The 23,951-nt window shown below is 43.9% G+C and overlaps 1 protein-coding gene across 1 annotated transcript; it reads right to left on the bottom strand.

The window, feature by feature from the left end:
* Positions 1–687: 687 nt before the first annotated feature.
* Positions 688–22,158, bottom strand: LOC127616889 (artemin). Its single transcript, XM_052088702.1, has 5 exons — positions 22,019–22,158; positions 20,186–20,503; positions 3,063–3,130; positions 2,069–2,285; positions 688–1,979 (listed from the first exon to the last, which is right to left on the bottom strand). Exons 2-5 carry the CDS (start codon positions 20,280–20,282, stop codon positions 1,471–1,473), a joined length of 891 nt encoding a protein of 296 aa, XP_051944662.1. The 5' UTR covers positions 20,283–20,503; positions 22,019–22,158; the 3' UTR covers positions 688–1,470.
* Positions 22,159–23,951: the final 1,793 nt, after the last annotated feature.

A 23,951-nucleotide genomic window follows, 5' to 3' on the forward strand; every position in this document is an offset into this window, starting at 1 on the left:
TCAGAAATAAATATATTTTACTTTTATACAGTAATACGTGAAGATGCATGGCATCCATTTGGCTGAGCTCACTTGAACATTGAACCCATTTACTTGTTATTGAACTTCTGGGAAGAGCTGACATCTCCGCGAGTAGTAAATATTGAACATTTAAGCGCCGTCTGTTTGCTTGTTTTCCAAGATAAATGCCCGGTCGCTGCTCGAGCTGTCACTCGAGTCCCAGACGTTTTGGGTAGTCACGCATGTTCCAAATCAAAGCAGTCACGTTCACATTGTCCATCCTGTGAGTCTGCAACATACGTGGATAGAGGAATAGCGTTGGCTCGTAACAAGAAATCCATACTGTAGGCTCCATCGTGGTCGCCCTCAGAAAGCAGTTTCAGCATTTATTCCAGTTTGACCTTAAGGTCCATGCACTAGTATACTCTTTGACCTCAATAGTAAGAAAATTCCGGGCACTCATACACTGTAAAAAAATACAACTTGTACTTTTTGGGGCTATGATTGCATCTTACTCATTTTTTTCACTGCTCTATGACAATTTTGGCAGTGGGGCAAAACTGGGCATTTTTGGTTCTACTAGATAGGTTGAGGAGACTACTAGTGCGTGACGCATACCCACTAGCAGCAACTAGTAGCGTTATTGCTGCGAAACATGATTTTAAAGTAAGATTTGATTGCAAGACGTAGTTGTCATACTAGTGCTCCTTAGTCGTTCTAATAGAGCGCTAAATGGTCTTACTTGTTGTCATGCTAACCTGAAGCTGGATATCAAGGATATTGAATACATGTTCAAATGGCCGTTTGAGCATTTATATGGAATCGTAGCGCACCTTTTTGCCTCAAAAGTAACTTTCCTGTACAACTGTAGATGTCATTCTAGTGCACTACTGTCATACAGTATTGCCAAGCACTAGTAACTACTACAGTTTTACTAGTAGTGCGCCCTAGTCGTTCTACTAAATTGTCTTACTCGTGGACTAGTACATGGACCTTATTCCTGGATTTCAAGGATATTGGATAAATGCTCAAGTAGCTTTCCAAAGCCTCCTCTTTGGCTTTGCTTGTGACCTTTGCCCCCCCAAGTCCAATAATTCCCAACCTGTGTGCTGTGAGAGATCATCAGGAATTTATGATTAATTTTTCTACATGTACTGTATTGTTCATCTATTTTTGCCAGTGACATATAGTTACCGGCAGAAGCATAGAATGCTCTTCCACAGGATGGCAGAAGGTATAATGACCCTTCATATACACTTTTTGTGACATTTCTTTTAGATAAAAGGAGTGCCTCGGCTCAATACAGGTTGGGAAACACTGGTCTAGTAATGGGCTGCACCCAGACCGCGTCCTCCAGGACAGGGGAAAAAAAAACAGGAAGTGACTCCATCACTTCCTGCTTCGTGAGTCTTTGGTGCATTTTTTTAAACTCCTCCCATGTGTCCAATCACTGGAGAGGACTGGGCTCCTTCAGCCCATACAAACGCAGCTCGCGGCAGATAAGGACTGGATGGTCCTCCATGTGGTCTGAGCGTCCATGAAGGACACGGGCTCGTAGCGTTCGGGTCGACAACATGGGTGGTTGCTGACCTTGCGGGAGGTGCGTCGCGGGAGCGAGCCGTTCTGCAGCAGGGCTTTCAGCGCCAGGTCATAGTTAGTCCTGGAAGACTGGCAGGAGCCCACACAAAACTTGAAGAGGACGATCTCATCCGAGTCGAAGCCGAGTCCCAGATCGCGGACTTTCATCTCTCGTTTCTCTACGCGGCAGTCCCTGCTGCTCTGCTTGGGCTGCTTGTTTTTACCTCGGCCTCTTCCATCTCCCTTCACGGCGTCCTCGGCGTCGTCCTTTTCTTTCTTCTTCCTCTTCTTTTTCTTAGCCGAGCCTTTCGGTTGAGATTTGGAGGGGTCCGAGGAACGTGCCGTGCGGCCCACCCAGCGAGCGCTCGGATGGTCGTCCGCTTCATCGACAACGGAAGGGTCTAAAAATAAATAAATAAAAAGTCAGCTTTTTACAGTCAGTGTTGCCAACTTTGGCATTTGGTCGCTATGTGGAGCAAATTTTTATTACCATACAGAGGATGCCAAGGAGAATACGGGTAGTTATCGTCTTCCCGCTCCTTGTCCTCCATCACCTCCGGGAGGACTGGAAGTTGTCGCTGCTCCTGGCCTCCCAGCAGGGCCGCCATGTGGTCCGAGTCCACGCCCGCACCAACGGCACCGGCATCGGCTTTAACGTGAGCGCTGTTGACCAGAGGCAATAGAAACAGGAGCACCCACAGCAGCACCTAGAAGAGACAGAAGACTCGTGAGTGGGAGTCTCCCCTTTTCTTATGGATAACACTTTCGCAACAAAATTCGGGTTTCCCGACACACACATTTTCTTTCAAGTTATATTTAATGCTAGTTTTGGCAGTTGAATGAATCCTATGTTTTTTTTTTAACCAATGAATATTCGTGTTTATTAACTCATTAAATCTGAATAATTTTCACTGGGGCAACCCCCTTAATTCCAGCGTTTTACTGGATTTTGATTGATCTTGCAAGACCCACAGAATATTTGGTTATAATGCTCTATAAACATGGAGCCCACCAAAAATATTTTTCCATTCTTCAGCAATCGGCATTACAAAATGGCTAAGTTTCATGAAAATAGCGATTCCTGGGCAAAAAACGGAGAAAAAGAGCTTTTTGTAGAAGCATGCATTTCAAGCATGTGAGCCACCACTGCCACCTACTGGTCGCTTTTTGACATGATTTACAATGCAAACGGCTTATTCACATTCACAGATTGCATCAGACCGTCCTGCTCTCTGTGACGCAAAAAAATGACTTGGATGTACAAGTACGTCCTTGGTCGGCGGGGCCCAATTTTAAAAAGACGTACAAGTACGGCTTGTGTAATGAAAGACTTAATAGTGATTTGAATACCAATCAGAATAATCCAGATTATGATTGTTTTAAAAAAAGTCCCCAGCCCTAGGCATGGCACAAAAAAACAATCACTGGAGCACCTATAGCATGGCACAAAAAAACAATCACTGGAGCACCTATAGCCAACTCACCTCCGCCGTCATCACAGAGGTCGTCGTCTCTGGTCTCTGCTTCCTCCGATTCCTCCATCGAGTCCCACCTGGATGCAATAAGAAAAAAGAGGTAGGGAGGAATGTGAGAACAAGGCTTCACTTTGTCAACTTTTTCTCCTCCTTTGAAAACGGTAACATAAACTAAAAGCAAAACATACGGGCAAATATGATGATTTTATATTCACACAATGCTTCAGATACTGTAAGAAAAAAAGCCCCCCTGAAAAAAAAAAAACGTGTCAAATAAATCAGGTCCTGCATGCCCGAGGACGCCGTCTTTGTTACTCCTTAAAGAACCACTGTTTGCTTCCAGCTAGTGTTGGCTTGTCGCTTCATACATCCATACAAACAGTCCCAAACAAAAGGCAACATCTGCGATATACTTGTCAAAAGCATTCTTCGCCAGTTATTCCCCGAGCCGAGATCGCTTCATGGAGGTCCCGGTCGAAAAGCCCCAGACATGCAGGACAGGTGATAAGAGGTGTCACGGATGCAGATGTTTATATATAGTACGTGCGGCGCGTAGGATCGGGCCCGCCACCCGTCCCCGTAACATGAGGTCATTGGGTTCCTTTGTTGCCCCCCCCCCCCCCCCCCCCCCACCCGTCTCACTCCCAAATGTCAGAGGAGGTCAGCGCATCAGGTGTCGGCAAAGGTCCAGCTCCCTCATCTGTCTTGCACGTGACACTATTGGTGTTAGGGTCAAGGCCAGAGGTTGACAACTCATTCGCAACTTGTTTTAGTGCAATTCTACGGAGCTCCAAATAGTCCATGATGATGATGATGATGATGAAGAAAATGATTTTCATATAAGAACACTGGAGAACAATTTGGAGGAAAAAAATTCTATTGAGTTAGGTTTATATGCTGATTAACCCTTTAACGGACGGCGGTTTCTACAGTGGGCATCTTATCATGTTATCAGGTTGCATGAAAGCGCTCAAACTAAAATTCGAATGCGTATTTCAAAAATCGGTTTTGCAGTTTACCAGATTAGCAAAATTCCACTGATTAATTGTATGAAGACTTGACATCTTACGACAGTTGGAGTTATATTTAGTTACGTGGCGACTTGTGTGCAGCTCCCAATACATCTGCAACATCTGCAAACAGAAAGCTCGCATAGTAGGAATGAAGAGCAATCCGTGTCGGCTTTTCTCTTAATCGTGAGCATGCCACAGTTAAGTTTCATTATTTCATTTCATGCTTTTTTTTTTTTTTTTTTTGGTTGAGTTTTCAATGGTTCTATGCCATCTCCGTGTTTTATTCACATACACAAGCATTTATTGATGATTTTTAGAGAACATGGGGATCACATAGGTCCAATACTTGACCTGAAAAATGAGATCCATTTTGGATCCCCCACCCAAAAGTTGGTTAAAAAAACATTTTTAAAAAACAGCTGTCAGACACAACTCATCAAAAATTGGTTATAATTTTTTTTCACATTCGATTCTGGAAGTGCCGTGACGAAAAGATCACTTTAATCCCAAAGGTGCTAACTGAAAACCACTTCAACCATCTCAAAGACATTTAGTACAACTTCAGCCCTGCGGCACGACTATAATAAAGTATCCTTCATTGTGTTCGCTGATAAAAAAGTATACCAGTAGTACTTATTTCCCAATCACAAGCAGTCCAAGAGCAACAAACGTCCTCTTTTGTCATTATTGTATTATTTCAATCCTTGTGTGGTTTTCCTCCCCACAACAAGGAGAGTTCGGCCCAAGGACAACGATAAGACGTTGAGGAACATGGCGGACATAATTCACACAGAAAGACAGCAAACACACCACGGCTGCATCCCGAAACCAAACTATACACACTATGCTCTGTCGAACGTCTCCAACTTAACCCTTACATCCAGTTCCTTTTTCATGTGTATATTTTTTAATAAATCAGACGATTAATCTGTACTTTTTTTTCTGCCAAAACCTGAATCCATCTTTTGTTTTCTCATATAGGATATTTTTTTTATTAGTCTTTGGGCATGGAAAAAAAAAAGAATGGCAGTGGATGGCAATACACATAAAGGTCCATTGTAGTGGTTGACGCGCAACTGTGACATGAATGATGATAAATGGATGACTAATCCTTCATCAATGAGAAAAATTCAAGTGTATTTTTAACACTCATTTTTGGAGGAAAAACAACTACTCGACTCTACAACTACGCTTAAGCGTCTGTCTGCCATAATTGCAATCGCTTATATGTTAGCTCTGATAGCATCGTGAGTTTGTGACCCCCGTGTAGCATCTCTTGGTCCAACAAATTGATTCTTTGTTGACGATTATATTTCTACATGGCTGGTAGTCGATTCTGCAGGTCCGCCCTCCGTATGACTTTGGTCCCTGTGCTCTTCTTGTGCTATTTGACTGTTTCAAGATTCCCCCCCGTGACACTTCAAAGAGCAACAGGTGCATGTTTTTGTGGGAACCTGTGCAAATACGATGGGAACAAAAAACAGTTCTTGGGACCGTTTCAAACTCCCCCGTGGACACCATCTCGCTGCCCTGTAAAAATAAACATATGGACGGCTTGGATGCTTTTAGTGTTCCGAGAGTCCCATTTATGACCCTTCAAGTGTATGTTTCTGCAAATGTGGTGGAAACACGGACAGTTTTCGGGACTGTTTTAATCTCACCAACCCCACGGTCACATAAATGGAAACATATATAAATTGGATTCTTGAAAGAATGACATTTAACCCTTTCGGGGACAGCGGTTACTTCAGTGGGCAGCTTATCATGTTATCAGGTTACAGGGTGCATGAAAAGTGTTTTTGTCTGTTTTGAGTCACTGTGTATAATAGTCCTCAAATGCCAAGATGAAAGGCGAACATGTTATGGGATTTGTATTGCTAATTGGGCCCCACACTGTATTTAAGGGTTAAAAACTGACAGCGGTGTTAGGCGGGATGGTTGAAGGGTCAGTGGCGCGCAGGCGTTCATTTGCGGGGAGAGTCCCATTCAGAGTTCCTAATGCCACAGCTGGGAGTGCTTAGCCTCTTTTTAGATGAGTGCCGCTGCGAGTCTACGGGGGCCCGTCTGCTGGTTCATTTCACCCTGGCACTCTGGAGCTGTTTACAGTCCCACGCCTGCAGCCTTTTCAGGGATGCGTTGAGGGGGGTGAGGAGAGAGGATGGAAAGCCGTTTGAGCGTTTATTCAATATCCTTCATATCCAGCTTAAGGTCTACGCACGACTATGCGCTCTGTCATCACTACTAAGACATTTCAGCACACTACGCGGGCCAATTTTAACATACGACGACAACTCTGCAACCGTACTAGTTGAGATGTACACTTTTATTAGGTAGTTGTTTTCACCAATGTTAGAGTCGTTTCGGATTTTCCATCATAGTTAGCTTTAGCATAGTTAGCATAGCTCGTTTTTATTTCGTCTTAATTTTTTGGGTTTCGTTTTAATTCGTTTTAGAATGTGTAAGTTAATTTTAATTTTAGATTTTAAAAATGGTTCTTTTTAGTTTTTAATGATGATCGATAGATAGATGACATCGTTCAGGAAGCATATATAACAACTCAATATCATGCTGTGTATCAAGTATCGTGATACTGCCAGTATGCAAATGCTGTATGCAGATCACTCTTAAAAATGAAATAAATGCTTCTCTTTGGACAGTATGTCATTGAATACCTATAGCAGGTGTCCAACTTTGTCTGCTCTTTAAACAAATTCTGTCATGCGTTCAAATTTTCCCCTTAGCACAATTAGCTAGCTACCTGTGCTTATATTGTCAAAAATGTCAAAGCCTTTTTGCTTTTTTTTTTCTTCTATGAAAGCCTTTCCCTTTCCGTTTGCGTAAACAGTCTCAATAGTTTGTCAAAACGTGACTCCTAAATAATTTGGTTGTCATAATCATGAATGCAATTTCGACCAGCTGGATTTGCAATGGATGAGAGGTTAACTAAATGTGTTTGTGATTAAGGATGTGGGTGCCTACTGTATACTGTTACATGCTCGGAGCTGGCCGCTTGCCGACACTCTCTATAAACCTCTCACCTTGTTTAAAAAAAAAAAAAAAAAAACAGCACCAGCATCTCTCTTGTTTCACCAACCATCTCTCATAATGACCCTCTATTAGGGACAAAATAACGCTCTGTGCAGCGTGCGCGTGCACGCACGCAAAATGACCTCCAGGGTTAACCTGTCACTAACATGGTGCCTGATTGCAACAGTACAGTAAATCACTGCTGGCTCAATAAAACACACCTGTGGTGTAAGAGGAGATGTGGGAGAGGCAGAACACCGGGAGAGCTGCCTGATCACTACCAGACACCCAATGATCCGTGGCGGTGGGGTCCCTAAAAATGCACAATGTGAGTGTATGCTTAACAGCTTTGCGCACTGGAGAATAGATGCTTTGTATTTTTTTGGGGGGGGGGGGGGGGGGGGTTCAGTTTAGATGCGATCATGATGCCATGCCAAGTGCCGCAAATTAGACCTTATTCATTTCAAGATTTATGAATGATTACCTGTATCAGTTGATTAAACCAGTGGTTGTAAAACGTCGCGATATGGATACAGCCTATTTAAAAACTCCATAGGTCTGCATTTAGAGCATTTATATCATTTGATTTGGAAGTTCTTTAAACACACTTGACACATTCATTAATCTCTTTCTTATCCGCAAAAATGAGCTTGAAAGACTTCTCCTGTTTTCACTCTTCTACTTCCAAATTAACACAGCGTTAAACGCAATAGCATGCCATCATCTAGTGGCTGACGGTGGGATAACACCCAAAAATAAACAATTATAATTGGACAATAAAAAGAAATCTGCAAAATATCGGACCGTGAACCCAAGACCAACGGTGGAAGCGGGTGAACTGTACTCAGCTCATTTCTACCACTGCAGCATGCAGTTAGCTAGCTAGCCATGTCTACACTCCAAAAATAACATCTTCCCATCTTCTCTGGATGGTACAATTTACAGTTCTGTGTCTTTATTTAAATCCCCAAGAGAAAAGGCGACACTGCAGATGAGCCCGCCGCCCATCCGCCAGTCAAGAGGAGCCTCCCAAACATGTTATGTTGTGAGCTAGCTGGAGGCTAGCGCCTGTTGTCTTGGCGTGGAACAGCCCTGACATGACACGTTAGGATATATTCCAGCCACCAGAGGCTTTAAGCAGATATAAGGCATGTGTTGGCATAAGAAAGATGTGAGACAAAGTTGCATTTTTTTTCCACTTATGAGAGACTTTAAACAAAACCGGAATAACCCAAAAACCTTTTATAGCACTGGACATTTCATATTCAATTAATATGCATACACACAAAGTTCATAGATTTACCCTGCAGGGAAAAAAAATAATCGTGTACAGTAATTGTGTGGGTGGTAATTGTATGATAAGAATTCATACAATGATAAGTTGTTTCCCCGCCAGGTCAGCACGCTACTTAAATTGGCGTGTTTTTTTCTTCCCATAAGCCTGCTTGATGTATCTTTGAAAAAAAAGAGGACAATCGAAAAAAGTCTTTCACATCCTTAAGTCGCCAGGACTGCACATTCCACAGGGAATTTATTCTTCGTCGACGCAAAATTCACTATTACGAATGGGAAGATAATAATTGCGTTGGAGGTAATCGTATGATAAAGGGAATTAAAATGAGAGACTAGGTTATTGTCCAGGGGAAGCAGGAATGAAAAAAAAGCTAATTGAAGCTTTGAACGAGAGGTGAGATAAAGTTAAATCGGGGTAGCAAAGGGGGATGTCAAATTGCGAGTGCAGACGGAAGGCCACTCAGACTGTAATCCCATAATCCCGATTGGGCAGACGGGACGTAATTGCTCGTTAGTGCCACTTTCTACTCTCAGTTCTGTCACTGCTCGAAAACCACAGAGGGCTGTGCCAAAATGAGAAACAGATAGCAGGTCCCATGCAGATGGGCATGTGCACCCCCGCTCGCCTCACATGCACACACGTTGTGTCTTTGCCAATTTCTCTCACACACCGGGGTCGGGGAGGGGGGGGGCGCTCATGGTAATCAAAGGTGCGGACACAAGCGAACCTGGAGGAGGATGGTAAAGAGTGGAGGGTATCTTTATGTGTGAACCCCCCAGGTCCCACTCTCAACTCTGCACGTTTCCCACCTGGAGGTTTTATTAAGCCGCTAACAACATCTCATTCTTTCGGGAAAAGTAAAGGCTGGGGGGGTCAAATTGGGTGGGAGGCAACATATGTGGAGGGAAAACGTGCTGAGCTGTGAGGAATAATGTGTCACAAGCCGTAGGGGCTGCAAGTGGCTCCAAAGTGGACCTGACGGCGTTTGAGGCCAGTGTCTTTTGCAAAGGCTGAAAAACTGGCAATCGGGCTACAGTATAGTCAAGTCCTGCATCTCAGCCAAGTTTAACATTTGGATATGGACTAAAAATCTATTTTTGAACGTTTTTCCAAGTAGAGTGATGACTCAAAACACCTCATCTCACCACACCATATCACAAAGCATCTTTCCCCATTGAAAGGAATGGACATGCCATTAATCCGTTCCTACGGAAGCGTGGAACTTCCAGTGGCGGAGTAAAACATTTTGACTGGGCTATGTCGTTTAATCATACTGTAAATTTATTGGAACATATTATTAAAGTATCGGATGTGGCTGGTAAACTTGTTTGAACGTTTTGCTGAAGTCGTTCGGACGTATTTGGTAACAGGTAGGCTTATTGCTAAAAATTGCATGCATTTTCCCCATAATTCACATCACGTACAATTGCACATGCGCAAGTTAATATCCCCAAGGCATTATGGGAAAAAATGCTAAATTTGTAACATTTAGCAATACATTTGAACAACTTTATCATTACGTTAGAAGGACTTTGCAGTACTTTCGTAAGACGTAGCCAAAAATGTGTAGTCCAGATTGGCAGTTGCACGCTTCCCTATGTTCCAGCTCTTCCCCCCCTCACCCCCCCAAAAATCTTGTCATGTGTATTTTAATCAGGAAAAATGGTGCTCTATAATATTGCACTGGTGTAAATAATCATACAGTAATGACAGGAGTTATTATGAATCGGGGACGTCGTGCCTAGTGGGATTCATATCTTAAATACTTGCTGAGCTCATCAGTTCGGTAATAATGTTTGTCGTTCTATGGAAGGAGAAAAAGAAGAAACAAGGACACCCTATTAACATAAATATTTTCAAAAATGACAAAAATGTAATTCGCTGGACAGCGACAATATGTACTGTGTACTGTGATATTGTCTATCCGCACGTTGTCGCTGAACCCTCTGGTTACAATGCTTTATTTAAAACAAACGTAGATGCTAATTAGTGTTAGCATCAAGCTAGCGGGGCCTTTCTTTAGCTGTTTTAAATGCAGGTGAGTTTCTGTGTGTGTGTGTGTGTGTGTGTGGGTGGTGTGCCGTGACACTTTTCTAATGTAAAATATATGCCTTGGCAAAAAAAACGGTCAGGGGGAAACTGCGCATTTCGTCTTTGTCATTTGTCATCGTAAGAAATGCTGGACTAGCGTCCCACTGCGGGTCGTGTTTGACCTCAAAGTCGCACTGTATTGTTGCTCGGCCTCGGCGGAGGTCTGCGCATTGAAAGCTGTACGAAAAAAGATTTATTGTCGCGCTTGGGAGCAGCTCAGTGACATGGCTAACGTCAGCTGCTCATTCATGCATCCAGGGATTTATTTCCAGTTGTTTCTGACCACCTGCTGGACTTACTCTCCTTTTCTTTTTTTTTTTTACATTCCGTTTTTTCGGCTCAGGGCAAACATCTGGCTCACTTAGTGGCGCTTGCGAACAGCAGATTTTCAAAACAGCGAACCTGAAATTGCGTGCCATAAAGCAAAAACTTTAAGAGTATTCAACACTCTGAAGAGCTGAGGAAGGCCTTATATTTCTCCGTGGAGCCATCCAAAATATTTATGAGAGTGTTTTAAGGTGCATTTATGTCACGCTGCGGTGATTATCTACGTGATTACTGGCTTGTGAATACTTCTAGTTAACTAGTGGCAGATTTAAGAGGGCCAGAACACATTTGAAGCTTGGCCTCAAGTCAGACAATACAACCTGGACTTAATTAGAAGTTCCAATTAGGGAAAACATATTGGGTGCCTGATGAGGAATCGGAGTAAGTGATTACTGGTTTCCTGCTTGCCTTCCCTCCCTACCAAAGAGCTCCAGCTCGAGAGCAAAATGTCTAATGGTTCTATCGTGGCCATGAATGAGGAGAACAACGCGTTTGAAGTGGGGCAGCGTTCACACATGCAGCTTCATGTTGCCAAAAGGTGCACCGACAGAATTTTTAAATTTATTTGACTTTTTTTTTTTAGTGCTGTAAAATACGCATGGCACCTGGAGCTGCATACTGGGTGACTTATTTGAGATTGAGAAAAAAAATGTTCGAGGTTGTGGAAATTGTGATGATTTTCTTACGAATGTGAACAGTGTTTCAGTTGGAAAATTCAAGCAAGTGTTCCAAAATCCTGGTTTTAGAATGCCTGTCCATTTTGCATTGAAACAGTGAGATCGATCACCATTTCAGATGTTATTTCCAGGAATAGTGGTTGCTTACAGTGCTGCTACTAGACCAGTTTTACTGGGGGTGGACCAAAAGGTTTAGTCAGAGGGGTTTTCAACACACATGTACTCATTAATAACATCCATGCGGCATATGATGCTTTTAATCAACAAATATTGGAACGCATGGAGCAACCAATGTAATTCGCAGGCATGTATTCTTTATCCTCAAAACGTATTACAATTCTTTCAGGACACTGGAGGGAGTTTTGATCCGTTTCATGCACTATGTGTCTGAATTTTACTGCCCCGCCAGGTGGCCGCAGTGCACCAACCAGAAGGAGCAGCACAATACTCATTGAGTTGAAGCTAACAAAAGGGTGAAACCGTTGAATCCCCCACCCCTTTGAACGACGCAATTGTTTGTTTTGGTACAAACCACTTTGGTTGTTATCTTTAGATTAAAAACAAGATGTTTTTGCAGACCTCTGAGGTCCTTTCGCTGCTGCCGCCGCCACTACCACATGTCACGTCGATGAAGATTAGCGAGCCCGTCCCGCAGAAGCAATCGCCACCGCTGAGTATCACAGACGCGCTTGTACGTCCTTTGTGTCGCAAAGCCTTTCATCACTTTGGTACAAATTAATCTTTATCTCATCAGTCCATGAAACCGAGATCATTTCTATGACTCGTCTCAGTAGTTGCTTTCATGTTCATGTTCTTCAATCCTGTCCCCTGGAAGTTGATGCTGACGCCAAGTTTTTGGGTCTTTCATTACAGCTCTCAAAAGAGCGTTGCGGGTCTGCTCTTGTGTGTCTCCAACAGGTGGCAGAGGAGTGCCTTCCCTCCAGCGTGCACACCTGCTGCTCATGTTCATCAGTTAGCAGAGTATTTCAGGACTGCCGAACCGTCAAGTCTCCGTCGGATTATTGACCTTGTTTGCTAATCATGCTCAAGTGTTGATTTCTATCTAGAGTTCTCGATGTCGCCATTGTCGTTTTCGCTCTCTCGTCCCGTGTTTGTAAGTCTTGATATTATTTTGTCTTGCTCTTGTTATGTTATGTTATGTTATGTTATGTTGTTATGAATTTTTGAAACGAAAATTTATGAAATAATCGGGGGGGGGGGGGGGTTGAATGGTGAATGAAATAAAGGGAGCGCTTTAAAAAAAAAGATAAACTACATTGTACATTGATAAAACTAACTACAACTATTTGCACTTAAAGGCAAAAATCTCCCTCGTTTTCATATGTCAATTAATTTCATAAATAAGCTCTCAGGGTTTATTTTGAGTGTACTTTGTATTAATGTTGGTATTATTGCTCATTTGTAAAAGAGAGAAATCACGATGATCTCATCTCAATTTGACTTTAGTATGAAATTTGGGCCTCATTGTCTATTAACGGCAACAGGTGGACACACGTTTAATTCTATGTCTTCTGCAATCTAACGGGAGATAATTTAATCGTTCTGCAGGTTACTTTATTTCGCTGGCATTGATAGACAAAGAAGCGTTATTTGAGGAAATCGATCATTTTCAGACCAACTAAACGAAACCGACCCGGATAATAGCAGGATATCACTAGCTAAGCCGGCACACGTTGATGACAATTTTTGCATCAATTTGCCATCCGAGCGTTAATTGGCGATTCAGAAATCAAACTGCCTTGCGGGACACCGTAGAATCCTGCATAAAGTATGAAAGCACAAAAACCGCTCTTCGTTTGTGCTCGAGGAGCATTAGACATGGACAAAAAGATGTTCTTGCTGCACTTCGTATTGGCAACAAGGAAGAACATTCTTTTTTTTTTAGAAATATATTTTTTTTTAAAATTGTGAAAGGAATGACAGTGAGAGAAAAAGTGTCTAGGAGTGCCGAGATAGAAAAAGGCCTCCACGCAAGCTCAGGAATTCTAATGACCCTGCTGTAGGATTTTCCACATCAGCTGTAACTTCCTACATGGCAACCGCTTCTACAAGATTAAGCTTGCAGGGTCACTGGAAAGTTACGCTAGTATGCAGTTAGCACCAATTACCGGTGGTGGGAAATAATTCAATACAAATTCTTTGTTACAGTATTGAAGTAAATTTTCCAGGTATTTGTACTTGACTATATTCTTCTTTTCCATTTGAAAGTAGTTTCTACTACTACTACTTTTTTTTCTTCAACATTTGCAGATGACGAGCGGACATAAAAAGAGACGTGAGAACGCTTTGCTGCGGGGGATTCAGTTATTACAACGACTACATCCAGCACAATGGTGAGTTATAATCATTTTTTAAGCCTGTCAGGGACAGCGGTGTCTCGAAGTAAAACTGGTTTGTGTCACCAGGAAAAATATCAGTGACATCGATTTATTGTCCTCGACATGAATATCATCACATTATCGTCGACAACAACAAATCTTTCGTGGTTCAACACACGCGGACAACTAAACTTGGATCAGCTGCGCGACGGATCCGATAAAAGGAACGGGATGCGTGATCGCCGAGGTGAAGACGTCCTCCCGACATGACAAACGCGTCTCCTCGATGTTCTTTTCCCCAGTGTCTCACGGAGACAGCCTCGCCGCGTCCCTGACCCCAATAACCCGAATTCCTGCCTGATTGAGTTGCTTTTAAAAGGAAGCCACACAGAGAGTGCTCGGCTGATCCTCACCTTAAATGGGAAAACATTTTGGACGTGTGGGAGAGATGATCAGAGGGAAAGATTTCCTCTTTCCGGTGCTTGTGAAAGCCGAGAAAGAGACAGAGGGAGAGCCTCAAGCGCCCAATCGCTTCAGACCATCTCAAATAGCCGGAGACCATTTCAAATGGAATCGGAATCGCACTGAAACCAACCAAATCTAATCGTTCCGCTTTAAAACGAACCGTCTCCGACGTGGCCGAGTGAGTGACATCGGGCGCTTCAAGTGCCGCTGTCCCAAGCGCTACCGTTTGCGCCATGCTCCTTGTGAGTAGTTTCATTTTGTATTGAGGGTGTGGGGCTGCCGAGCCCGTTCAGTCACCTGCTGAAGGCGCATCGACAACTGTGGCCCTCCTTGCCCACATTCCAGGGCATTGCAGAACTTTTATTGCTCCATTTTTGTACCTGAAGTGCTGCTTGGAAGTCAAATTCGGGCTTGTAATACATAGTGTAGCAAATAAAATTATAATAATAATCTACTCGGGCGGCCCGGTAGTCCAGTGGTTAGCACGTCGGCTTCACAGTGCAGAGGTACCGGGTTCGATTCCAGCTCCGGCCTCCCTGTGTGGAGTTTGCATGTTCTCCCCGGGCCTGCGTGGGTTTTCTCCGGGTGCTCCGGTTTCCTCCCACATTCCAAAAACATGCGTGGCAGGCTGATTGAACACTCTAAATTGTCCCTAGGTGTGAGTGTGAGCATGAATGGTTGTTCGTCTCTGTGTGCCCTGTGATTGGCTGGCAACCGATTCAGGGTGTCCCCCGCCTGCTGCCCGAGGACAGCTGGGATAGGCTCCAGCACCCCCCGCGACCCTAGTGAGGATCAAGCGGCTCGGAAGATGAATGAATGAATGAATAATCTACTCTCCACTTGAAAAACGTTTGTCATAAGGTACTATAGTATGCTGTAAAAAACATGGACATGGATTTAATTAAGGCCAATTCCAAATATAACTGACCATTAAATATATATTTCATTTATAAAATAACTCCTATCACGACCCTTTAACACAACAACAAAAAAAAAAAACAGGAATTAGATTTAGAATGAGTTTTACAATCGTTTGTCCTTTGGGATTTGTCTAATTTTACAATCAGAGAAAACAATTTTTGCCTTTTTTGGGGGGGGGGGTGTTGGCATGGCATTATTATTTTTTTAAGCTGTAATGTGCAAATGTTTCAATAAAAAAAAAAAATCGGAATGAATTGGCACCCCCCCCTAAAAAAATCAAATATCGCCCGATTGAATAAATCAGCGCCCCAGTAAAAACTCAAAAAACCTGAAATGTGGAAAAATCTGCGATGTAGCTGCGCTTCGAACGAACACTATCTTGTGAAAAGTGATCTAGTCATGACACACATACGCCAAGTCCCTTCCCGCATGACCTTTTTGTGCTCTCGTTGTTATTTCTCAAAATTAAGCCCACACTAAGAAAAGTAACACACATATACACGGACACACACACACACACACACACACACACAGCGATCATTATGAGTGTGTCTTGTGTCTGGGTGAACCAGAAGTCTCCAAAGTGTTTCCGCGTCGCCCGCTCGCGCCCCAGACAGGCTGGCTCTAATGACCTGGCCTGATGGTTCAAAGCGGCCCACAGTCGCTATGATTAATGAACGGGACCTGCTAATTTCACCAGAATACAGCTTATTGTATGCATGAAAAAAAATAAATAAATAAAAAGCGCTCGAGTTAACATTCTTCACTATTCTTAGGGAAAAGTTGTTCTAAGGAACGAGATATTACGATAAAGACAGTAGTTCATTTCATGTTCCGAAAGGATTAACTGCCGCCTCGCTCGAAATTATGAAAGCTGTTTGAACTCGAAGCAACCAAAGTGCGCCACAACATACTGAACGACTCCAGATCAGAGCTCGGCAGAAGGGGAATAATTTCCCTTTGCTGTTTGAACTTGACGAAGTCAAAAGGTGCGCCGCAACAACTGAATCACTCCAAATCAGAGCTCGGGAGAACGGGTGGAATCATTTCCCCGGGGCGGTTTTAGTCCCAGATTGTCTCGCGCGACAAAAGGCCAGTTCTCCGACAACAGCATGGGAAGCATTTGTCCCAAGGAATCCGACTGAACAAATTGAAAATTCCTTTTTGTCAGATCGTGCCTCCTTCAATTTGCCCTGAAGTCATCAGCGCGGCCCGCTACGAACTTTAAGCGCTTCCAGATTGAAGTTGCCCTGTGGCACTCCGCGTTGCGTAATCAATCTCCTTCTCTGTGTGCACCGAGTTAACGCTGCACATCAGGCCCCCCGAGCATGCAGCTTTTTCATTATAGCCCCAAAGACCGTCCATCATTTTAATGGATGTATATTTGATTTCATCAGGGTTATTTGTTAAGGCTGGTTCTGAAGTTTGTCACTGTTGGAGCACCCACCGTCTTTCGATACGGTGTGGATCTTCCGTGAACATTTGGAGGTGTTTTCTCGCAGTCAAGGTTCCAACCTCAAAATGTTTGGATTTGCCTCGCTGAATTTTGTTGTCCACGAAAACAATTTGAATAAAAGCAATGTCTCTACCACACCACATAGGCAAGGGGAAGTACAGTCTTTAAAACATCATATAAGTTAGCTTACCGTGACAAATATCAACAGTTAATTATGTTAGGCCAAAACATCCATCCATCCATTTTCAACACCGCTTATCCTGAACAGGGTTGCGGTGTCGCTCGAGCCTGTCCCAGCTGACTTTGGGCAAGAGGCAGCTTACACCCTGAACTGGTCGCCAGCGAGTCGCAGGGCACAATAGAGACAAACAACCATTCCCACCCACATCCGCACCGAACCCACACTGCCTGCACACAAGTCAGGCATGTGTACCACTACACCATCAGCGACAGGTCAAAACAGACTTTTACAGTTACTTTTTCAAGATAATCACGGGAAAGTGGGTGTGTAATGGACGGCGTCACGTCAAATGCGGAAGCTGAACATCTAGAAGCGGCCATACTCTTCTACAACGAAACCTACATGGGCGAAAATACCACCTAGTGTGAAACACACACACAAATGTATACGTGTGTGAGTGTGTGTACATCTGAGATCAAATTTGCTACAGTGAAAACCCCCTGTTGTGAAAAATTTCTTGCTGCAAACATGATTTCGTTGTAGAGGAGTTTCACTGTATAAGATACAATTTTCAATCTCTAGCGCCGCTTGTGTAAACCTTCACTCTACCATGGAATTCCCCCCCCCCCACCCCCCCAAAAAAAATCTAATTTGACACCACCAACCAAAAAGGAATCTTGCGGAGGACCATTTAACTGTTCTGTCTGCCACTGTACATCCATGGCATAGATAGGTGACCAAAGAAGATTCTCTTGAAGAATAATCATTTCCTGCCCACTGGAGTGAAATGGTCTCATTTCCCACCTTGCACAGGCACTCGGCCCCACTGGTTAAGTACGGACTATCTTGTACTCCATTACACGACAACCCTCACCCGAGGTGTGCCACAACCTGCTCAAAGTCATCCGCCACACTAATGAGGGCAAGCGGTAGAGCAAAGCGAATGTATTAGGAGTTATTTGAGTACCTGGCTGTCAGGAAAGGTTGGCGAGTTTGCAAGAGACGTGGCAAACTCTCTGTGGCTCAAATGTGCGCTGGGGCTACAAATCTGATATGCAAAAACTGATGGAAATCCCGTCCTGTTTCCAGAGGGTACGCAAAGAACCCCCCCACCCCCACCCCAACGCGGGCTCTGTCAGGCACCTGTCTGCAGGAATATATCACGTCTTGGTCAAAAGCGCATGTAATAATATTTAATAAGGGGCTCCAATAATTGATCTTGACTTCTCTTTCGGTCTGTTTCCGAAAGGTTCACTAGTCGTGGCTGATTATGCAACCTGAGAGGTTGGCTTCTGAAATTGAAGTGTTTTTTTTTTTGTCAGTGCGGGAATAGAAAAAAAAGTCTGCTGAAGTGAAAAGAAGCTGGTCCGGGCTGTTATGTGCTGGGATTGAAACGACCAGCAATGGCGATTAGCAATTGTGAGGGTCCGATGTTAGACTCTTTGCTCTATGGCAAATGGAAAAAAAAATTGGGTGACGTTATTAGAAAAATGTTGATTTTGAAATGCTCCAGTGATGTACGTGGCGTAATTGTATGTTGGCATATTGTGAATGACATGTCTTCACCATAACTAAATACATTTACAGGTTGCTTTCGGTTAAACGAGTCATACTAATGCTTTGTCATTTTGTCGTTTTATTTGCAAGCCTCCAACGGGCCCAACGAACAAAACAACACTTGGTAGCAACAGTGTCTCATTAAGCCTCACAGCAGTTAAAACAAAGCAGACGACACAACACCCAGAAGCCCACTGGCTGGCTGGAGCTGACCCTCAGCGGGGCCGGCGCACCTCCGCCCCTCTCCTTCGTGACCTTTGACCGCAGGAAGTGAAAGCTGTGGCAGCGTGACGGCCGCTGTGACAAGTCTGAGCGAGTCGTCACTCTCGCGTCGGGTCTGCTTCTCAAAATGGGGTCCAGTTAATTTTATGGACCCCCTGCCTCCAGAAAAGTAATTTGCAATAAATGATTACAGTTAGGAAAAGTCTACACACCCCTGTTCAAATGCCCGGTTATTGTTGGGGTGGCGACGGGGGATCAGACCAAGATAAAACATTTTGCCATCATTAAGTTGACCTTTCTGAGATCAAGCTAAACAACAGAAATGTGGTTGCACAAGTGCGCACACCCTCTTCTACCGGGGATGTGGCTGTTCTCAATCAACCAATCACATTCCAACGCATGTTAAATGAGAGTCGGCGCACACCTGCCACCATTTCAAGTGGCTTTGATTGATCACACATAATAAACTTCAGCTGTTCTAGCATACACATATGTAAATGATGTTACGTTTGATTGGTGTTGGGATTATAAGAGGCACTGCTGCTTCCCTAAGGATGTTCCACCACATGTTTTTACACAACGCGGCAGCCGGAGGCATGTCGCATATCTCAAGACGCGGCAAAGTTGAGGAGGACATCAAGTGGAAGGCAAGCGCGGACGCCCTCACGCCGAGCCTCATCTCTGTTCCTCAGGCGTGACACATTGCATGCACATGAGCGTGAGTCAGTGGGTCACCGAGTCAGTCATCGATTCAACTGAGTCAGCCAGGTGCCTTTCCTTTCTTTATTCCGAGGAGGCCAAATCCTGACAAATGACACAGAAAACACAAACAGCGACATTCCGCGCAAGGACACGGAGGTGTGGGAGAGAGAGCGAGAGCGGGTTGGGTTCGGCAATCACATCCCTTTGAGATTTGAAATAAAAAGAAAGGGGACATGTTGGGCTCGCAGCCCGGCAGCTCAGAAAGCCGATCAAAACAGTTTCGTGTGAGAATGAAGCCACACTTCAGTGAATTCTGCTCTGTCAAAACACATCATGATTAAGCCACTTAAAGTGCGCCTGATCCCCGCGCCGGTCTCGGATACTAATAGCACACGGTAAGAATCGCAGCACGATCCGTTTGAAAGAGCAGCGATAGGAGTGAGTGCGAATAGATAGTGCTGTATGTCGACTTTCAGCCAATAAACAAGCCCCCCGGAAAACATCCCGACAGCCACCGTTCCTCTTAAGCCGTCCAAACTTCACAAAGACTTTCAGCATCCTCCCATTCTTTCTTCACCTTTCAGACAGACTTTCAAATAAACCCTAAATTCAGTCCCGTAAATGTTGACTCCGGGTTACGTCGACCCACCCTGCGCCGAGCGAACCAGCTGGCAGGTGAAAGCAACACGGTATGAAAAAGCCATCCAACATGAGCCTGTGTTGTCACAGCAAACACACGGTGACAAATGACAGCTCTCAGCAGCGGCGAGAAAACAGAAAAACAGCTCCTGATTATCAGGAAGCCTGTCCGAGAATCACCTTGGCAACATGCTGACACAAATGTAACACTTTTGCCTTACCGGGTGACGCGCAGGAGCGCGCGCGCGGCCGGTCGGGAAGGGCGTGCGCTGCCGCGCGGGTCACCGATGGACTTCTCCATCCACGGCACCGTGTCATGTTTTCGCGCCTGGTCGTCACAGCGTGCAGGAGCTCCGAACTGACTGTCTCCTCCTTAGCAAAAGTGTGGACTCCATCTGCGTGCAGGGGACGGCTGGAGGCACCTCCTCCTCCTCCTCCTCCTCCTCCTCGTCCTCCCACCCCAGGACCTCTTTCAGAGGCCGGTCTCCTGCCTTGGCTTCCCCCCCAGCCACTCAAAGCCTTGCGCAATCTCACCCCTCCTGGACAAGAGCAGAGAAGGTGTAAACAGCCAAATGAGAACTTCAAATGCATTGACGCATCGCGCTTGTTTGGAGTCGAGTGTGACTGAGAACAACTGATTTGTTTGATTTGGAGTCTGTGGCATACATGTGCAGTGTGGAGTTGTCAATTAAAGAATTTTGTTTGGGAGACTGTTAAGATGTTTTATTTTCATTTATTTTTTTTGCACTTACAGGGAGTTTAAAACAAAGGAATGCGAACCTCTAATCTGCAGATCATTTTTTAAAATGTTTTTATTTTTTTAACAGTAAGCAGACCATTTTTGTGCGTGCTTGTGCCTCAAAATGCCAGAGAGCACTGAGCTCTAGCGGAAGACAGAAGCAAATCAAAAGAAAAAGAAGGAAAGGCAAGAAGAAGCAAAGAAAGTCCCCAACTAATCTCCATTAGAGTTGTTATTCCGACAAAGCAGATGAAATAAATGCCGGAGTTTTTTTTTTGTGGGCTCAGTCTGTATGGATTACTGCTCCTTGTGTGTTAAAGTGGAAGCTCTTTGAAGGTTCATTTTATTGGTTAGCATTCACCTAGCACCGTTTTGTTATATGATTTTTGTTTGAACATTTTTTGGTCTTTAAGATAAGATAAGATAAGATATCCTTTATTCGTCCCATACACAATGTTGAATTCTAGTGTCTTGTGTTGTGGTTTATTCTGGACTTCAATTCGGTATAACAAATAAATCGCTTGAAGGAAGCAGGCAACTGATTAAGCGTTTTCATTTCCTCAAACTGATGTTATATGAGAGTCGTCCATTTCTTGACAGCCAGAGCAGTGTGTCTTTTTCCAATCAAGTGTTTTATAATGAGTTTGAATGCATTCAACGCATGTTGGGTTGGTAAAATTACATTTTAAAAAAAATGTTCATAGGCTACTCACCGCTCACGTGTTAGCGTCTGGGATGTATCCCCGTGATAAATGGGGGTTCACCCAACAGTTCAAAAGTCTTGCAAGATCATTAAGCTCTGTTGTTTTTAGGAATAATGATACATGAACATTCCAGCATTTTCTGTCATTCTTTTCGAATATAGCCAGAAACGCCAGAACATTAATGACACCGCATTATTATTTGTCGCATACGTTCAGAGTTTAATCAGTCTTTAACAGGCCATATCATATATTTTGATTTATTCATCGCCTTAAACCAAAAGTGATACGCAGGAAAGATACAGTATCTTAGTTATTTCAAGTATTCTGCACTATAAGTTAGAGACCAGATGGAAGAAAAATAAACTTAACGACACAGCGCAGCTTGAAGCCTGTATTCAAACTAATTGCTGTTTGTTAGCGTTGACGGAAATCAAGCCACAACGTGGAGGACTCAAACACACACACACACATACACAGGCACGCATACACTCAGACATGTACTAAATATTTGTCCTCAATTTGCTCCTGGTGCTGCCTCTGTGCTGACTCACATCCAACAAGCATGTTTGATGTGATGAAGCCAGTTTTTCTCCTTCACGGCTTTCACTAACCTGTTCAGTCCTGCCTCCAAGTCAGCGTGGACGGGGAAAGTCTTCCAACATACGTAAAACTTTCAGTCTTCGTCTTTAATGAGGCCGCTCTTCAAAGTCAATGTTGGAAACTGGGGTGGGGGCGGAGGGGAGCTTGCAAAATAAAAGTGAAATAATTCTTTTAGGCACTTCACCAATCCGGCCGCCAGATGACTTTTAGATGGGGGAGTTAAAAAGGCTTCTTCCAGGTAAGTAAGTATCCGATGCTGAGTGTCTTGTGCAGCTCCGTGAGAATGTCGCGCACGCTGTGAAGCAAACACAAGCGAGGTGTTCCTTCAATGGCCTGCGCTGTGGAACGGGCTATGAGTTTAAAAAAAAAAAAAAAACACGCCGCTCCGCTCCGCCTGTCAGAGTGAAAATGGAACCCGCCGGTCGCTCTTCAAACTATTGCGACTTCCTCTCACTCGCATAGCTCAAGTGTCTTGTGGTTCCTCAGGGGGGGGGGGGAAGAGGCAGGCTGGGATGGGGAGTGATTGTCACTGGAGATCAGCGTGGGACGCGTTTGTTCAACTCCCCCACCAGATTCACCTGCGAGGACATAAAGTGGACCGCTTACAGCAGCTCCAGACCTCAGTGAAGACCTACCCGATTCAAGCCACCTTTCAATGCAGTCATCCTCAACCGGTGTGTGTTCTCCAATTTCATCTAATTGAGACAAAAAAAAAAAGACTTGATACATATAACGTCAGCACTTAACCTAACAGCGGTATTTCTTAAATCAGGGGCGTGGTTTGATGGGCGGTGGGGGGCGGGGGGTGGGGGGGTTGGAGAATGCTGTTCCACTAGAAGGCAAAAGGTACATAATACTGGTTAAAAGTACATTTTAATCAAGAGATGCTTCATGTGCCCCTAAACGTAATAAAAATATTTTTTGCTGTATTTCTATCATATCAGATATCTGAGAGACAGGTTTGTTCACTTTTTGTGTTATTTGACCCATAAAAGCTTACGCAATACAGACTTTTCCCATAATTTTTCGCGATGAGTTTCAGAGAAAAATACACTTGCTGCTGAACCTAATTTTGAATTAATAAAAAAAGGATATTACATATTATATTTTGAAAGCTGGGATGCTCGGGAAATTAATCAGATGAAAATCACTGCAAAAAATAAATAAAAAATATTTTTGAATCTCTGATTAAAAAAAAAAATGTTGACACCCGTTGACAAAAAAATTTCAAAGGGCACCAAAATCAGGCCCTCATCCCCGGCCACTCATTGTGCTTTGCACGCCACTGCCGATGACACAAATGAGCACAAATGAAAAATTAAGTGAATAAAACGATATTATCAATTCAGGAACTCAACCACCAATTTCATGAAACAACTTTTTTTTTTTTTGTAAATGCAGGCATCTGCCAGTCCGCCTTGCCAGCCCATCACTGCTCTCCACCTTCCACACAACGACGAGGCACTCCCTGCATGGCAAACACTGCAGGCCCGCCTGCGCACAAAGGCTGGGTAAACACTTCTCCACCGAGGGCCCACTCACCTCGCAAAAGGCAGAGACAAAGGCAGGGAGGATCCCCGTTTTGCGCCTCTATTAATAGTGGCCGTGACAACAACGAGCACGGCTTCAAGTGGGTGACATGCAGGAATGTACAGTCAGATAATACGATGGGCTCCGAAGCAATTGGAGCAGGTGAAAGCCATTGATCTTTTGTTTGGGAGATAAAACGCACTTGGGAGATCACACGACACAGACGGGACACAATGTCACGACACTTAGTGCACATAACACAATCACATGTATAATTTAAAAAAAAAAAAACAACAGATTTGAGCAGTGGTTCGCAACACCTAAAAAAATAAAAATAAAAATTGGCTATCCAAGCAGCACAATCATGACCAACGTTCAAGTACAGCTGGCATAAAAAGTTGATATTTTATAGTC

Source organism: Hippocampus zosterae, chromosome 15 (genome assembly GCF_025434085.1).
Source record: "Hippocampus zosterae strain Florida chromosome 15, ASM2543408v3, whole genome shotgun sequence".
Classification (NCBI taxonomy): domain Eukaryota; kingdom Metazoa; phylum Chordata; class Actinopteri; order Syngnathiformes; family Syngnathidae; genus Hippocampus; species Hippocampus zosterae.

Bases quoted from the DNA above. Each gene is read 5' to 3' on its own strand.
- LOC127616889 (XM_052088702.1), bottom strand. From the start codon at position 20,282: ATGACACGGTGCCGTGGATGGAGAAGTCCATCGGTGACCCGCGCGGCA. The intron at 3,131-20,185 runs GTAAGGCAAAAG...TATTGCATCCAG, and splicing joins GCGCTCCTGCGCGTCACCCG to GTGGGACTCGATGGAGGAAT. The intron at 1,980-2,068 runs GTAATAAAAATT...ATTTATTTTTAG, and splicing joins TCCTTGGCATCCTCTGTATG to ACCCTTCCGTTGTCGATGAA.